Source organism: Lissotriton vulgaris, chromosome 6, assembly GCF_964263255.1.
Source record: "Lissotriton vulgaris chromosome 6, aLisVul1.2, whole genome shotgun sequence".
NCBI classification, from domain to species: Eukaryota; Metazoa; Chordata; class Amphibia; order Caudata; family Salamandridae; genus Lissotriton; species Lissotriton vulgaris.
This window is the reverse complement of record NC_141694.1, coordinates 316,355,448-316,372,948: the sequence shown is the minus strand read 5'-3', so window position 1 is coordinate 316,372,948 and position 17,501 is coordinate 316,355,448. Positions and strand designations below refer to the sequence as shown.

The 17,501-nt window shown below is 45.1% G+C and overlaps 1 protein-coding gene across 1 annotated transcript in view; it reads right to left on the bottom strand.

Annotated features, from left to right (window-relative positions):
• The window catches only part of PDIA6 (protein disulfide isomerase family A member 6), a 116,053-nt gene extending 115,734 nt beyond the window's left edge, over window positions 1-319 (bottom strand). The window contains exon 1 of the mRNA XM_086926335.1: window positions 9-319. Coding sequence (XP_086782461.1) covers window positions 9-33 — 25 coding nt within the window. The 5' untranslated portion in view covers window positions 34-319. The remainder of the gene's footprint in view (window positions 1-8) is intronic.
• Window positions 320-17,501: the final 17,182 nt, after the last annotated feature.

The following is a 17,501-nucleotide window of genomic DNA, read 5'->3' as shown; positions in this document are numbered from 1 at the left end:
GGTCCTACCTAAAAGAAGTCGCGGCGTAGCCATGCCGAAGTCGGGTCCGTAACCGTCTGTGCCCCTGACTGGGCCGGCTGTGTTGTGGATGGGAAGAGGAGAGTCTGAGTGCAGCAAACCCGGATGAGTCTGGCATTATCTACCTGCCAATGCCATGCGCCGCTCCCTCGTCTGCCCCGGATCTCAAACCGTGGCTCCCGGTGATTGGTTTGCTCGTGGCTCCATCTAGATTCACACCAATCACAGTCAGACGGGTAGCCAGAAACCGAGCAACCGCTGTAGTTGGATGGACATCATTGGATGACTGCAGCACAGACCCAAAAGAAAGACTTCGAAGGTGTGCTAAATAGCGAGGCCAAATGAAAATTGAAGTACTCACTATCAACTCCGTCCACACACGTGTTAGTTATAAACATGGTCTCAAAATATTGTCTAGTCTGTGGTACATTTTTCTAAAAAAATTGCGAGTTTAAAAAAAAATTCTATTTAAAACGTCTATGGGGGCTTTCATACTATGCACCGCAAGGCTGCCGTCGTCGAATCGAGACAGGATACAATCCCTTCCCGTAGAGTCTCGCTATGTAGGATTTTAAGGATGACGTTACCTTTGCCTCCCCCCGCTCGTAAATGTTTTATGATGCTGCAGTTAGGTGATGCTAAAAAAACACTGTGTATACTTCTGAACAGTGATTTATTCAAACAGCTGAGCTGTACAATAATTTGGATTGCACTGTAAATGTACGGAGATACATTTCATAGAGAAGAGGAGATGAGAACCAAGTGGAGGAAGAACCACATGTGCAGGCTTCAGAGACAACAAATTAATGTTTCCTTGTGTAATGAAACGTGTGCCCAATTAAAGGGCTCCAATACCTTCAGACCAAACTGGCGCTACATAAAACAAATAAAACTGAAAAGTATTATTTTACACATGGACTGCAAAACTGTGCAGCCACATTGAGTAATTGCTTTATGTTTGTAAAACAGGTATAGTGTCGTGAGACTATATGTGCGCTAGAACCCTTGCGGTTCCAGGCAGACTCAACAAGGAATTACGTAACTTGCTTTGAGGTGGGTGTTAGGGTGTGGTTATTAATGGTTAATAGATAATGAGTGTGCAGTGTATGATCATATATGTTAAGGAATAAAGACGTCTATTGCAGAGCTCTGTGTGTGGCGTATTCATTTGCATGCTTTCAGGCTGGGGAAGATGCTAAACTGGTGACAATTGGTACACGTGTCCCAAAGAAACAATACTGCTCTCCCTGAAAGTTTGCAATGATACAGCAAACTGCTTGTGTGTTCCACATGCGCCCAGATTGATGAGAAGCAGTTGTGTGAGTGGAGGCAGCGCCCCGCTCCAGCCCATATTCGAAAAGCCTCCCAGAAAACTACTGTTAAGGCCAAAAGAAGAGATACTGCGGAACATCACAACATAGATCCGTCATCGATACAAAGCAAAATGCTAAAGGCAGTGACAACCAGGTATACACAACACTGATCAAGTGCGAGAGATGGAACCGTTACTCCCCGTCAAGAAGGAAGGCGAAGGCCCACAACCTCAGATCAGGCGTGATGACCCAAATGCAAGCATATGGCCAGTGCTTACAGAAGTTACAGGTCCAAGTGAACAGCGGCTGTCAGCTAAACAGCATATGCTGTCAATGGCAGTAGAAAAGAGTGCAAAGTATGACGCAGCTGTTTGTGAAACCACTACCATCATTCAACACTACCAAGAAGCAGAATATTGGCGTCATTTGGAATGCATGGATTCAGACGTTTGATGCCCTAGAAGAAGTAGATGAAAAGAAGTGCTGAAAAAAATCTTGCAGACTGATGCAATATCGTACCGTCAGATCAAAGAAGCATTGGGAACTAAGTTCAATCCTATGCCGAATGTTGACTATGAAAGGTACATTTTTAATCAAGCGAGACAGCAAGCTAGTGAAACGATGTATACGTTTGTTGAGAGACTTTATGTGCATATCAAACACTCCAAGTTTAGTGAATTTACTGACGTAGAATCCATACGCCTCCGAGTCATTGATGGCTATCTTTCAGACTCATCCAGAAGACACTTGTTCAGAGAAATGCTCAGTTAAGAGAAAGTACTAATGGCTGCAAGGGCTAATGAAATAGCATATCGACAAGCTGCTGATATGAAAGCTGGAACAGCGAAAAATGAATCAGCGTTGATCAGTAATGAAACGTGAGCACAAGGTCACACAAATCAACGTCTTCAAAGAAGAAAAAGTTGTGTTTCCAATGTGGGTTTTCATTTCCCAATGAAGACACGTGTCCATCCATAGGACAGATGTGTAAAGGCAGCAGGAAAGAAAACCTCTTCATATGGGTTTACAAAGCCAATCCAATCCAAAAGTTCTTTATTTCGGCCCTCAAGATGCAGTAAAAACATACAGACATGAAATCATTTCATTTGCAGGAGATGTGTACATGCCCATTAAAACACTAATTACATTATATAAATAAAACATGTATTTACAGTATGATTTGTAGTACTGATGCATCCCCCTATTTCAGTATTCAGGTTTTAATAGGTAGTAGTTTCCGCCTGATTGTTCACATGGCTAGTAGGTACTTAGAAACTGCAAATACGATAAAACTTAATGTGCTGGTCTTTAAAATTCTAAAAGAGTGTAAACAATTTTTAAAACCAAGGTTTCTACAGAGTGGTGCCAACCAATACTTCCTAGGTCTGCTATAAACGGGGCAGAAGAAAAGCACATGCATTTCATTCTCCTCAGAACTCCTGCTGCAACCTGGGCATAATTTATCCTCTGTAGCAGTCCATTTACTTGTAAAAACTTTTAAGGACAGGGTACCATACCTCCACTGAATAACAATTTTTCTTGCACTGATAGGAAAGGCAATGTCTATAAAATCCTCAAACATATAAGAACTTTTGCAAATCAGAAATTGTTCAGTTAGGGAGCCGAGATTGAGCGCACTCACAGCAGTACTTAAGCTTTTGTCCTTAAAAACCCTTGTTAGTGTTTTACGTGAAATATCGGAACAGGCCCTTTCTGGATCCTCCCACATATCAGCTAGGCCCACTCTCAAAAATTCACGTTTAACAAAGGCCAACCAAGGTATTTTATGCGAATTGGTAAGGCTCAATACTTGCTTCAATTCTTGCCTATAATACGACAGTTCCTCGGTTGACCACAGCCTGTGCCAAAACCTGAGTGGCTTCAGCTTTAGCTCGTCTCCTATAGATGAAAGTCCCAGATCTAATCTTAGGGGGAGAAGAGGGGTGCCTTGTGGTAACGCTAACAACCGTCTAATAAAGTTTGATTCCACTTTAGTGAATTCAATTCTGCCGCTATGCCCCCACAACTCTCCACCATATAGAGCTGCTGGTCTGGCTTGTGTTTTGTACATTTCCAGTGCTGGACTAACTGGCTTAAAAGTCGAGGAGTTTGAGACCTTCAGAATGCCTCCCACCAGTTGCGTAAGCTTCATGTGGGCTTTTACTTGCTAGGGCTCCCAGGAAAGATTTTCATGTAAGGTTAGTACCAGGTATTGGAACGTCATGACCCTTTCCAGCCTTGCCGACCATAGAGTTGGATTAGGTCGGGTAGATGCTGAGGGGTTAGGTATCATAAACTTTGTTTTGTCTGCATTTATCTCAAGGCCATGCTTTCTACAGAAGTACCAAAACCCATCCAATGTCCGTTGGATCCCCAGTGGGGATTTGGAGAGCAGGAGGGTATCATCGGCAAACATCATTGCCGGGACCCTTCTGCCTGCCAACCGTGGGGCATCATTATTTGGGGCACTGTCAAGATATGAAATAACACTGTTTACATAGAGGCAAAACAGGGTCGGCGCTAAGACACAACCCTGCCTCACCCCCCTGCCAACGGGAAACCTAGAAGACAATGCCCCATCCCTTCCACATCTGACCTGGGCAAAGTTGCCATCGTGGAGCCTCATCAGTATATCTAGTATTTTGGGCGGTACACCCAATTCCTTGAGAACCCCCCATAATTTCTTCCGCGGCACCAGATTGAAAGCGGACTTGAGGTCCACAAACACCATGTAGAGGCTGCCACCCTCAATCTTTGCCGTCTTCCAATAAAGGAGGATAAGGCGAAAGATCTGGTCCATGGTGGATGTGTTCCTTCTGAATCCTGCCTGGAAGGGACTTAGGATCTCATGGTCCTCCATCCAACCCTTTACAAAGCGAAAGAGAAGCCAAATACGTCACAGCGAGAAGAGAAAATGGACGCCAGAAGGTTCCAGAAACATTCTTGCCACACCCAGAAAGCCAAAGAGCAACATCAGTTATGACATGTTGAAACCAGACAAAGTAGATTGTCATCCAATTCATCTTACAGAGGCTCTTCAATGTCATTATCAAGCGCCAGTGATGAAGATGGACGTGCGATAATGATATTGACTAAGGATCAACAGGCACATGTAAGTTTGGCTGCCTGCAAAGATGAACAAAAGACAAAGGCAAATCACCTAACGTGACAACCAAATTCATTTGGACACCAAAATGGTCCTGGAAAGTTTGGACCACAATTCCCACAATTCATTCGACTAAAACCCTTAAAAGTCCATTAGATGCACTCCAGGCAGGGGTCTCTTGGTGAAGATGACACAGGTGATCTCTGTTAATCTGTAGTTTGCAGGGAGTCCACTCTTCAATCCTTATAAAGCAAGGTACACCCACAGGGCTGTAGTTCCAGATTGTGGAGAAGGCACAGTCACTCGGAATGCAGGGCCTAGTGGTGCAAATCAAGTTTCAAGCAGGGCAATCCTTCTTCTTCTCTTAATTTCAAGCAGCAGATCCGAGAGGCTCAGATCCTCTAACATATTTATTCAGTATTGTCTGGGGTAAAGCATAAGAGCACTCCTGTCCAAAGGTGAAAGGCAACATCCCAGAGCATGCCCACTTCCTCCAAAGTGTGGCATATTTTTCTCCCAGAAAGCACTAATCCCTCAGGATTCAGTTTGGCTGAAATCTCAGCAGAGGAGCAAGAACTAGCTAGACCAACCTCCAGTGTGGCTAATTTCCATAGATCTCCTGCAGTCTGGCTGGGTCTGAGGGGATTGGGTGTGGGCAGACCTGGCATTTATGTCCTGTCCTGTTCCTCCTTCGAAGCCTCATGCTTTTCAACCTCCACCACTCTGGCATTCCTGTGTAGCAGAGCTCTCTCCAGCATATAGCCCCTCCCGGGTGAGCCGCTCATCACTTCATCAAAGCAGCCTGCTAATCCTGTTAACTAAAACCAATCAGGGAGTACTGCAGGAAGCCAGAATTTTGGCTTACAGACAAGAAAGTCTTTTAACTTTTTTCCGTACAATATAGGATAAATTCAACAACAGCATATTGTTGGATTTATCAATACCATTCTCCTAAGTCTTTGAATGACATTTTAATCCAATTTCTTGCAAGATTTATGTGTTCATAAATCAATCAATCCATCAGGGGATTGTAAGCGCGCTTCTCACTCGTGAGGGCCTCAAGGTGCTGATGGGGGTGGGCGCAGATCCGTTTAGCCGAAGGGCCAGGTCCTGAGAGTCTTCTTGGAGGTGTTCAGGGAGGGGGCGCTTCTGATGTCTGCCGATAGCTCGTTCCAGGTCTTGGCTGCAATGAGAGAGAAGGATCTTCCGCTTGCTCTGGCCCTGTGGATGCGCTGGGTTTTGGCCAGTGCGAGGGTAGCAATGTTATTTTATGGGGCTAGGCATCACAATGGGGAAACTGAAATGTGCTATTTCTTCATCACCAAGGCATTTAAAACATATTTTATGAAGGTCCTACTTATAGTTACATGATCCCCCACCCACACACCACCTAGGGAAGATCTTGGGGGCCCCGAATATGTACAAATAGTGTAGATCCTCATTCCACAGTGCTCCTAGCACCAACGTCGATTTTGGGAGGCACTATATGAGGTTCTTCGATTTCTGACTTCGTCCCGTATTTAGCCGCCATTTTGTGTCTCGTCGCCATTTTGTGTTGCCCTCACTCAGGCAGCACGGCGAATGTAGTGTTTTTGCTTTTCTCACTTGCTACGTGTCTCTTCTGTTAAAGAGTAACCCCCTGCCCTTGTTTACGAAACCGATTTCAGGGTCTGGCCGAGTACGTTAATCCATATCTGGGTTTATTGATCCCTGTCTCGACTGACTATTTGCCTTCTCCTATTCTTTCCTCACATTATCTTATCCGACTGGCCTTCGATATTTTCTCCTTGTATTCTCTTGTTACACAACTATCCTTTTAGGCACACAAATACGTCCTGCCACCTGCAAATTGGATTATAGGTACTAGCACTGATTAATTTGTTGGGAGGGGTAACACACAGGGTCTGAGAGAGGGGCGTATTTGAGACACCTGATAGCTTGTTTTCCAACTTTTCCTATTGGCTTGTTTTGTATGTGTAGGGAGTAAACTCTGTAAATATGTTTGCTATAAAAGACTGTGCGCCACGGATTGAAGTGGCAGTCTCCTTAGAATTTACATTTCGTGTGTACTTCTAGGACAACTGTGCTTGGCTGCAGCTAATAAACCTGGTTTTCAACGCTCAACAGTGTGTCTCGTGTCTCTGTTCGACAAGGCAGGTGAACTCGGGGATTTAAGGCGTGCCCTGCGCCGCCAGGCCCATAAGGCCCGGTTCTCCAACTGGCGCCCACGTGGGGCGGCTTCAGTGGTAGCGGTTCAGCCCGGGGGTCGCGAGAAGCCCTGCAAGAAAATTCCGGAGGATTCGCGAGCCACGTCAAGCGACCCCTGTATGTCGAAGTGGACCGAAGGTCTTTTGCAGCATGGCTACTCCTTTCCGACAGCTGCTGACGACTGCTGCCCTGACTGCCGCCCTGCCTTGGACCCTCTGGTGATGACTGGTATTGCGAGATGTTAGACGGACCTCTGTTGGCGTGAGAAGACCATTTAGTTAAGTATTCGTGGGTAGAGCCCACTTCTTTGTTTTGTTTTTGCATTTTGTTATTCGACCTTTGCAATAGCCGAAGCCAAGGGGTGAGTACATTTGTACTGTGTTCTTTGTTTTCACTCCTTGAAGTTGGTAAACAGACCAGTGAACTTAAGATGCCTGGTTTTGGCGGATTCAGGAAGTTTTGTTGTTCTGGTTGTGATAGGGATTCCCGGCTCGAGGACTCATGTCCGATTCCTCCGGTTGGAACTCCCACTTATGAGCTCTATTCTAAACATGGCGTTGGTCCCATTGACTTTAATGAGGCATGGATCCGATACACGAAGAAAGATGGTGTTTTGTGGTGGCCACAAAATGGTAGTTTTGAGCCTGATATATTAGATAATTTGGAAACAATTTTGTTTAAGAGAAAAGCCCGGCCGGCAATGTTTGACTCTTTCCGCCTTTGGCGTAAAGAAGCCAAACTGAGAGAAATTGAGCAGGCAAAAAGAGATAGAAAAGCGAAAGATATGAAAATCATACAGGCTGTGAGAAACCAAACGATATAGTAGGGCTAGAGGGATGTTTAAAGACCCAGCCTAAGTATTATCCCCCGCTATAACTAAACTTGTAAACAACAAACTTAGGGGTCTAAATCAGAATCCAATAGTGATTCTCTAATGCTATACCTATGCCAACTAGTGTGCCTAGGAAAACAAATTATAAGTAGAATTAACAGACCATATCGCCAGAATGTGAGACACCGGTAACCGTGAGTCACCCCTTGTTGAGGATTCCCATCAAAGTCTTGTATGGATCAATATTCTCATCTGGTAATCCTTATCGGGTATTGTGTCTCTTGATCATTGAGACCCCTATCATACCCTGATAGCCGGTTCGGGGTAGCGACCCACAATCACTCGGGTATACCACATGATGTTGACATGATGGGAATGTGCAGTGCAAAAATAATATATGTGGTGATTAAAAAGGGATAGGGAACTTAACAAAAACCTATTTTAATGAGCGTTAGCCCCTTCCTGTTTAAAAACAAGAACAAACATCGCAGTTCACACAAATAGCTGCGGAGAGACCAACATGTTTCAGCCTCGGAGGGTGATTCCCCAGGCTTTCGTCAGGGTCTCTGTTCTCTTAATAATGCTACTGCTTGTGAGTGATGAATAAAGTGTGAAAAACTATATGAAAAAACACACAAGTGAAATATAACAGTAAAGGATATAATGTTCCTTCATCTGTACGAACTCCTCTTCGGCACCTGGTGTCTTAGTATTGTCTGTAGGGGACAAACGTACAAGTGAATCACATTCAGCTACCCTGGTCCGTACAGGGAGATACACCATTTCTAGAATTTTCGCAACTTCATTACTCACCCAGTGTGTCCGGGGAGTGGACCTCACCTCTTCCTGGACCTGGCTCAGGATATGTGAGACCCCGCTCTACAAGGACAGAAACCGACTTCGTGATTACAGTGAACAGAGGGATCAAGTGTTGATCTGCTCTGACAATACACCATCTACGAGGTCACAAGGTCTTCTGAACGTAGAGTTAACTGAAATATACCAACTAGTTCCTACTTCAAACCTTCCATCCATTATATCGTTAACTGTGTGCTACAATTGTAGCCATGTTGTTATGACTAGTCTGGTAATGGACGACAAAAAGCAAGCTGGAAAGCAGCCTTGCTCTAGACATTGTGGATAGACTTAAGAGCTACAATCCTACCTGTCCGTCGTTGTCTCGAACTGTGACTGAGTCAGGGGGAGGCAACGGGCTATCATCGTCACTCACACTTCAATGGTCTGGTCTACAGACCCATAGCCAATCAGAACCTCCGGAGGAGGAGTTATACCGAGAGGCTGGGATGAATATCATTGTCATTCACATTGTCACTTATCAACCACTGATGTCGGGGATTACATGGCTGAGGAAGTCAAGTTGTGTCTCAGTGTGCACTCGATGTTAGCGTGGTGCAGGGCAGTAATCTGGCTCGTAGTCTCGCGGAGCTCTCGTGCTACGAACTACAAAGTGATGTGGTGCATGGAGCTTGTGTAGTTTATTGGTTCGACCTCCGCTAGGAGTACCGATGTTATTCGCTCACATGTAAAGAACTACATAATGACTACGCCCACTCAGTGTGTGTAGTTCAGATGACGCCAAACCGCTGTGGGGCGTTTTCGCGGGAAAGTGTGGAGAACTACCGAATGACGTGATGTATCTTACGTCGGTAGTTCAAGTGAAGTGCAGTCACCACGTAAATGCTTTGCACAACCAGTCCAACTCAAACGAAGGACACCCTTCTAATATGTTCAAGATAGACTGAACCAAGGTATGTCATCATTCAGTCCTTGTCTATCTGTGCCCAGTTTAAATACCCACTTTTGTTCTTTACGGAACAGAAAATTGGACACATCGCTCACGTGTGGCGGAATGAACGGCTTTTCCAGAACATGCCACTTGAAATCTGTTTCTCCATGGTTGTGTGTTATGAAGTGTTTGGTGAGTTTTGAAATGTCCTTCTTGCACCTAAACGTGCTTTTGTGTTCTTGCATCCTCACACGCACCTTTCTCGTGGTCATTCCCACATAGCGTTCATTGCATGTACAGGTGAGGAGGTAGATCAGGTTGGTACTATTACAGTTTGAAAACTGTCGCAGTTCCCAGGGTCGACCAGTGCCAATGTCCACACTAGTGATTTTTGATGTCAATGGGCAAACAGAACAACCACCACAAGGATGGTGACCCAGCACGGGGGGTAGGTCCCACAAAGTGCCTACCTCTCTCCTAGGGGTACCTTTGGGACGAGTGTGTATCAGACGGTCCCTTAGGTTTCTGGACCGTTTGAAGGCAAAAAGAGGGAACTCAATTTTGTCTTTACCACTGTTTAAAATACACCAGTTTTTTTTTAATGATTTTTGAACACTGTTGGACTTGGTATTAAAAGTACTCACTAGTGTCAGTCGATTCAAAGGTGGTTTCTCAGGTTTAGGTTCAAGTAATGCAGCACGATGGTTGTTCGCTGCTCGTTTGTATGAACGCTGAACAAGTTTCCTGGGGTAATGTCTAGAGGTCAGCTGCTTAGACAGGTCGCCTGCGTGGCATTCAAAAGTTTCTGGAGTGGAGCAGTTACGTCGGACTCGAAGAAACTGCCCAAATGGCAAGTTATCCCTCAAGGACTTGGGATGCTGGCTTTCATATAAGAGCAGAGAATTTCTTGCCATAGGCTTACGGTATAGCTCACTCTGTAAGCCTGTTCCAGTACTATAGATCGAAAGGTCCAAAAAGGGTACCCTGTCTTTGCTCAATTCAATGGTAAAGCGGAGGTAGTTGTTCTGGTTGTTGAGCCATTGATGGAAGTGCAGGACTGATTCCTTGGTCCCTCTCCAAACCAGGAGGATGTCATCTATGTATCTTTTCCACCAAATTATGGATGGAAAGAAAGGATTGTTAGGGTGCAATACCGTGGTTTGTTCAAACTTATGGACGTAAAGATTCGCTAGGGAAGGGGCAAAAATAATGCCCATACTGGTCCCAGAGATTTGATGGTATATCTGGTCCTCGTACATGAAGAAATTCTCTTTCATGGCTATGGTAGCCAGAGCCATGATGAAGGGCACAGGGGTGATGGAGTCAAGTTCAGATTCTTCCAGGATGGATCTGATGGTATCTAGAGTCGCATCCTGGGGAATGGAGGTGTACAATGACTCTACATCAAGGGAGATGGACAACGATGGAGCCCCCTTTGTCAGCGGGCTTCACAATTATGGTTCCATCTTGAGTCAGTTGTCCAAGACGTGGAGACATACGGGACTGAATGTCTCCGACAGTTGAATAATAACAATGCTTATCGTCTCTTGACCACAGACCCCACTCCTAGACTGATGAACGAAATCAAAGTCTTAGTGGAAGAGGCCTTAGCAGAGGGTTGGATAACCATGTTAGAGGCACAATTTCTGCAGGCCAAGCATCCCACTATGCCCTATTTTTACACCCTTCCTAAGGTGCATAAACCCCAGAGACCTCCACAGGGCAGGCCTATAATATCTGGCCAGGGCTCTCTTCTAGAACCACTCTCTGCGTTTGCGGATCACTTCCTCAAACCCCTGGTACACACAATGCCCACCTACCTCAAGGACACCAATGATGTCCTTAGAGTGATTCCTGATATAGCCTTTGATCATGAGACTGATTACCTAGTCTCCCTTGATGTAGAGTCATTGTACACCTCCATTCCCCAGGATGCGACTCTAGATACCATCAGATCCATCCTGGAAGAATCGGAACTTGACTTCATCACCCCTGTGTCCTTCATCATGGCTCTGGCTACCATAGCCATGAAAGAGAATTTCTTCATGTACGAGGACCAGATATACCATCAAATCTCTGGGACCAGTATGGGCAGTATTTTGGCCCCTTCCCTAGCGAATCTTTACGTCCATAAGTTTGAACAAACCACGGTATTGCACCCTAACAATCCTTTCTTTCCATCCATAATTTGGTGGAAAAGATACATAGATGATATCCTACTGGTTTGGAGAGGGACCAAGGAATCAGTCCTGCAATTCCATCAATGGCTCAACAACCAGAACAACTACCTCAGCTTTACCATCGAATTGAGCAAAGACAGGGTATCCTTTTTGGACCTTTCGATCTATAGTACTGGAACAGGCTTACAGAGTGAGCTATACCGTAAGCCTATGGCAAGAAATGTAGATTTTTCTAGTATTCATGACGGAAAATCTTAATTTTATTAAAGACACGGAGGCGAGTATTATGCTTTCTTATCTTGCTTTAATTACATAGCAGCCAAGATAAGTAAAAAAACTACATTTCCCAGAGGGCCAGAGAAACAACTGGGCCATGGGAATGAAAAAACGTGAGAATACGATAACCAATCACATGAGACCTATCAGATAAAGACCCTAACTGACTGCGCAGCTTCCTCTTTTCTTGCTGCTCGCAGTCAGATAAGTGCCTTTATCTTTTGCTCTCAGTGTTTTATGCTTGGTTTAACATTCATTGTGGCCGCTTTTATAGTATTTGCATATTATTTGTTCAGCGCGTCCTCGCGCTATTGCTTTTGCGCTATACGCGCTTGTCTACACGAAGCTCCGGCGCTTCGTTTCTCCTCGCTCCCCCCCCCCCTTTTCGGACGCTCTTGGTAGCGTCTTAGCGCGCGCTTCTTCGCGCGTCTTCCCTACCTCTTCAGGAGTTCTCCGGTCACCGTCTCCTTCGTGACTGCAGCTCCAGCCTTGTGCTCCAGCCTTTGTGCCTTGTTAGCTCCGGTCCCCGGGAGCTTGTTTCCTTCCCAGTGTAAGAATTGGCTTTTGTAGTTTGGTTTGCCCTGTTCCCATCATGCACTGGGACAGGAACAGACTAATTTACATACAGCCAGGTTCTGAAACTGGGATGGTGCAGTGAGCTAAAAAACGGTGTTGGATCTAGCCCTGATCTCTTGACTGGGTGAGAGCTTTCTGCTTAATTCAGAGACTCTGTCCCTCACCACCCCTTGTTGTAAATATTTTTGTCCACCCTAAGCGTGGAAGGGTATTCTCAGATGTGAGACCCTTGCTCATTGCACCATCAGGATTCAAGCAAACCGGGCCGAAGACGGCTGTAATGCCAGAAACCGGTCCCCGGGAGCTTGTTTCCTTCCCAGTGTAAGAATTGGCTTTTGTAGTTTGGTTTGCCCTGTTCCCATCATGCACTGGGACAGGAACAGACTAATTTACATACAGCCAGGTTCTGAAACTGGGATGGTGCAGTGAGCTAAAAAACGGTGTTGGATCTAGCCCTGATCTCTTGACTGGGTGAGAGCTTTCTGCTTAATTCAGAGACTCTGTCCCTCACCACCCCTTGTTGTAAATATACTTATATGAAAGCCAGCATCCCAAGTCCTTGATGGATAACTTGCCATTTGGGCAGTTTCTTCGAGTCCGACGTAACTGCTCCACTCCAGAAACTTTTGAACGCCACGCAGGCGACCTGTCTAAGCAGCTGACCTCTAGACATTACCCCAGGAAACTTGTTCAGCGTTCGTACAAACGAGCAGCGAACAACCATCGTGCTGCATTACTTGAACCTAAACCTGAGAAACCACCTTTGAATCGACTGACACTAGTGAGTACTTTTAATACCAAGTCCAACAGTGTTAAAAAAATCATTAAAAAACACTGGCGTATTTTAAACAGTGGTAAAGACAAAATTGAGTTCCCTCTTTTTGCCTTCAAACGGTCCAGAAACCTAAGGGACCGTCTGATACACACTCGTCCCAAAGGTACCCCTAGGAGAGAGGTAGGTACTTTGTGGGACCTACCCCCCGTGCTGGGTCACCATCCTTGTGGTGGTTGTTCTGTTTGCCCATTGACATCAAAAATCACTAGTGTGGACATTGGCGCTGGTCGACCCTGGGAACTGCGACAGTTTTCAAACTGTAATAGTACCAACCTGATCTACCTCCTCACCTGTACATGCAATGAACACTATGTGGGAATGACCACGAGAAAGGTGCGTGTGAGGATGCAAGAACACAAAAGCACGTTTAGGTGCAAGAAGGACATTTCAAAACTCACCAAACACTTCATAACACACAACCATGGAGAAACAGATTTCAAGTGGCATGTTCTGGAAAAGCCGTTCATTCCGCCACACGTGAGCGATGTGTCCAATTTTCTGTTCCGTAAAGAACAAAAGTGGGTATTTAAACTGGGCACAGATAGACAAGGACTGAATGATGACATACCTTGGTTCAGTCTATCTGGAACATATTAGAAGGATGTCCTTCGTTTGAGTTGGACTGGTTGTGCAAAGCATTTACGTGGTGACTGCACTTCACTTGAACTACCGACGTAAGATACATCACGTCATTCGGTAGTTCTCCACACTTTCCCGCGAAAACGCCCCACAGCGGTTTTTGCGTCATCTGAACTACACACACTGAGCGGGCGTAGTCATTATGTAGCTCTTTACATGTGAGCGAATAACATCGGTACTCCTAGCGGAGGTCGAACCAATAAACTACACAAACTCCATGCACCACATCACTTTGTAGTTCCAAGCACTAGAGCTCCGCGAGACTACGAGCCAGATTACTGCCCTGCACCACGCTAACATCGAGTGCACACTGAGACACAACTTGACTTCCTCAGCCATGTAATCCCCGACATCAGTGGTTGATAAGTGACAATGTGAATGACAATGATATTCATCCCAGCCTCTCGGTATAACTCCTCCTCCGGAGGTTCTGATTGGCTATGGGTCTGTAGACCAGACCATTTAAGTGTGAGTGACGATGATAGCCCGTTGCCTCCCCCTGACTCAGTCACAGTTCGAGACAACGACGGACAGGTAGGATTGTAGCTCTTAAGTCTATCCACAATGTCTAGAGCAAGGCTGCTTTCCAGCTTGCTTTTTGTCGTCCATTACCAGACTAGTCATAACAACATGGCTACAATTGTAGCACATAGTTAACGATATAATGGATGGAAGGTTTGAAGTAGGAACTAGTTGGTATATGTCAGTTAACTCTACGTTCAGAAGACCTTGTGACCTCGTAGATGGTGTATTGTCAGAGCAGATCAACACTTGATCCCTCTGTTCACTGTAATCACGAAGTCGGTTTCTGTCCTTGTAGAGCGGGGTCTCACATATCCTGAGCCAGGTCCAGGAAGAGGTGAGGTCCACTCCCCGGACACACTGGGTGAGTAATGAAGTTGCGAAAATTCTAGAAATAGTGTATCTCCCTGTACGGACCAGGGTAGCTGAATGTGATTCACTTGTACGTTTGTCCCCTACAGACAATACTAAGACACCAGGTGCCGAAGAGGAGTTCGTACAGATGAAGGAACATTATATCCTTTACTGTTATATTTCACTTGTGTGTTTTTTCATATAGTTTTTCACACTTTATTTATCACTCACAAGCAGTAGCATTATTAAGAGAACAGAGACCCTGACGAAAGCCTGGGGAATCACCCTCCGAGGCTGAAACATGTTGGTCTCTCCGCAGCTATTTGTGTGAACTGCGATGTTTGTTCTTGTTTTTAAACAGGAAGGGGCTAACGCTCATTAAAATAGGTTTTTGTTAAGTTCCCTATCCCTTTTTAATCACCACATATATTATTTTTGCACTGCACATTCCCATCATGTCAACATCATGTGGTATACCCGAGTGAGTGTGGGTCGCTACCCCGAACCGGCTATCAGGGTATGATAGGGGTCTCAATGATCAAGAGACACAATACCCGATAAGGATTACCAGATGAGAATATTGATCCATACAAGACTTTGATGGGAATCCTCAACAAGGGGTGACTCACGGTTACCGGTGTCTCACATTCTGGCGATATGGTCTGTTAATTCTACTTATAATTTGTTTTCCTAGGCACACTAGTTGGCATAGGTATAGCATTAGAGAATCACTATTGGATTCTGATTTAGACCCCTAAGTTTGTTGTTCACAAATCATACAGGCTGCCCAACAGTTTAAGGACAATGAGACTGATCGAGCGATTGAAGTCTAAGACAGACAACATCGTATGACAATAGATAGATGCTACCCTGTGTTGCCTACTTCTCCGCAGAGTAAGGATCTTGACGAAGATCCCTTGATGTCCCATTTGTTGAGATTGCCTTCGCCTTATGTACCAGGAGCTAATGCACCTGTATTGTTGCCGCCTGTCCAGCAACCTGTTGTTCAGCAAGGTGGTCTGGTTCTTGAATTGAATTGAATTGAATTGAAAAGCAATTTGTATTGCGCGACTAAAACCCGAAGGTATCAAGGCGTCGTCCGCAATTGCCTCTTCCTGCATTGCCACCTGCACCTCCTTTGCCACTAACTTCTGTACCTCAGTCCCCTTCACTTTCGGTCCCTCTTGTGACGGCTAGTCCTTCTCTTCCTTTGCTTAATACCGCGTCTCCAGTTTTATTGTCTGCTTCTTCCCCAACTCGTAATCGGTTGGTTGATACTGTTTCCGGCCTTTTCTCCCCTCTTTTTGGACCTTTTAATAGGGCTCCTGCTTTTTCTCGAAGGGAATCCCGTAGTCAAATTCCAGATTCTGCCGAACGAGTTGCATTGGACTCTCTTGCTCACAAATGGATCATGAGTGGTCCACTGTATAGTGTACCTGATATTCTGAGTACCTTTCTCCAGTGGAATGCGCCCACGCAGAGATATGTTTTTAATGTCATGTGTGACGCTCTTGTCAAAGGATGGGAGGATATGGAGTTGGATTTAGCCCCTCAGAGTCTGTTAGATATAGGATAGGTTTGATAAAGGACTTATTGTGGGTTCCGAAGTTGAGGACGCCGTAAAGACACTTGTCACTTTCAGGTCTTTATTCTCCTCTCAGACTATTCTTGAACCTGATCCTGCAGTTAGACAGAAAATGAAACAGTACCCTATGAGAGAAGTTCCTCCAGTATGGAGAGAAGAGGTTCCACAAGCGGGGGCTGTTCAGGCTATCCCTGCTCATTTCCAGCATATATGGGTACATGTCCCCTGGAAACGATCTGAAGTTTTGGCACTCAAACAGTCTCTACTGGACCCTCGTAAAAATCCTGCTGGGTATTATAAGCAGCTGTCCCAGACTGTTGATGTGTGTATCATGAATTTGGCCGATATTAACATGCTGATGGGGAATGTAGTGCCACAAGCATTTTGGGCCCGGATTCGTAAGGAAGACCATGATCAAGCTTTAGGTGGTAATTGGGCCGATATCAGTGCCGCAGATGCAGCACAAGTGGGCGGTGCTAAGCCAGATGATTTGATTACACAATTGCCTGGTTGAATCATCGAATTAATGAAGACGATGATGCCTGCCTTACGTGTTAACTGGGATAAGTTAGCTGCGTGTAAGCAGAAGAAAGATGAGAGTGTCTCCGATTTCTTTACTCGTTTTGAGGAGACGTTTATCGATCACAGTGGTCAGGATATGAGTACTGAAGGTGGACAGCGATTCTTTGTGGATACATTTGTATTTAATTTACTTCCTGAAAAATCGCATAAATTGAAAGACTCCAATATATTAGCCACTGCTCAGTATTATGAGATTAGGGAGAAAGAGGAGAAAGATAAGATCGAGAAGAAGACTAAAGAATTAAAAACGAAGGTTCTTTTGCAATAGGCTTATCCTCATCGTTCTGCTCAGCGCCAGTTTCAACAGCCTCCCCAGCTTCAGAGGTTGTTACAAAAACATGAACCTTTTGTTCCGCGACCTTTGCTTGGTCCTAATCAATGTGCCTATTTTAAAGAGGAAGGCCATTTTAAGAATAGCTGTCCGGTTTTATTGCAGCTTAATGTTGGATTCCCAGGGCCGCGAGGCCGTTGTGGTTTTCAATCAGCACTTAGAAGTAGAGGGCGAGGTGCGTTGCCTCAAGGACAGCGTTCCTTTCCCCCTCAGAATTCTTTAAATTATTTTGATCAGCAGAATACTCAGTCTGCACAATATTATAATGACGATTATCGTGTTGAGGGTGAGGTTCAGGATTTTCATTCTAGTTAGGACAGCCATGGACAAAGTAAGGGAGTCGTATCAGTTCCAGTGGATCAGAATCGGCCTTATGTTAAAATTGTTGCATTGGGTG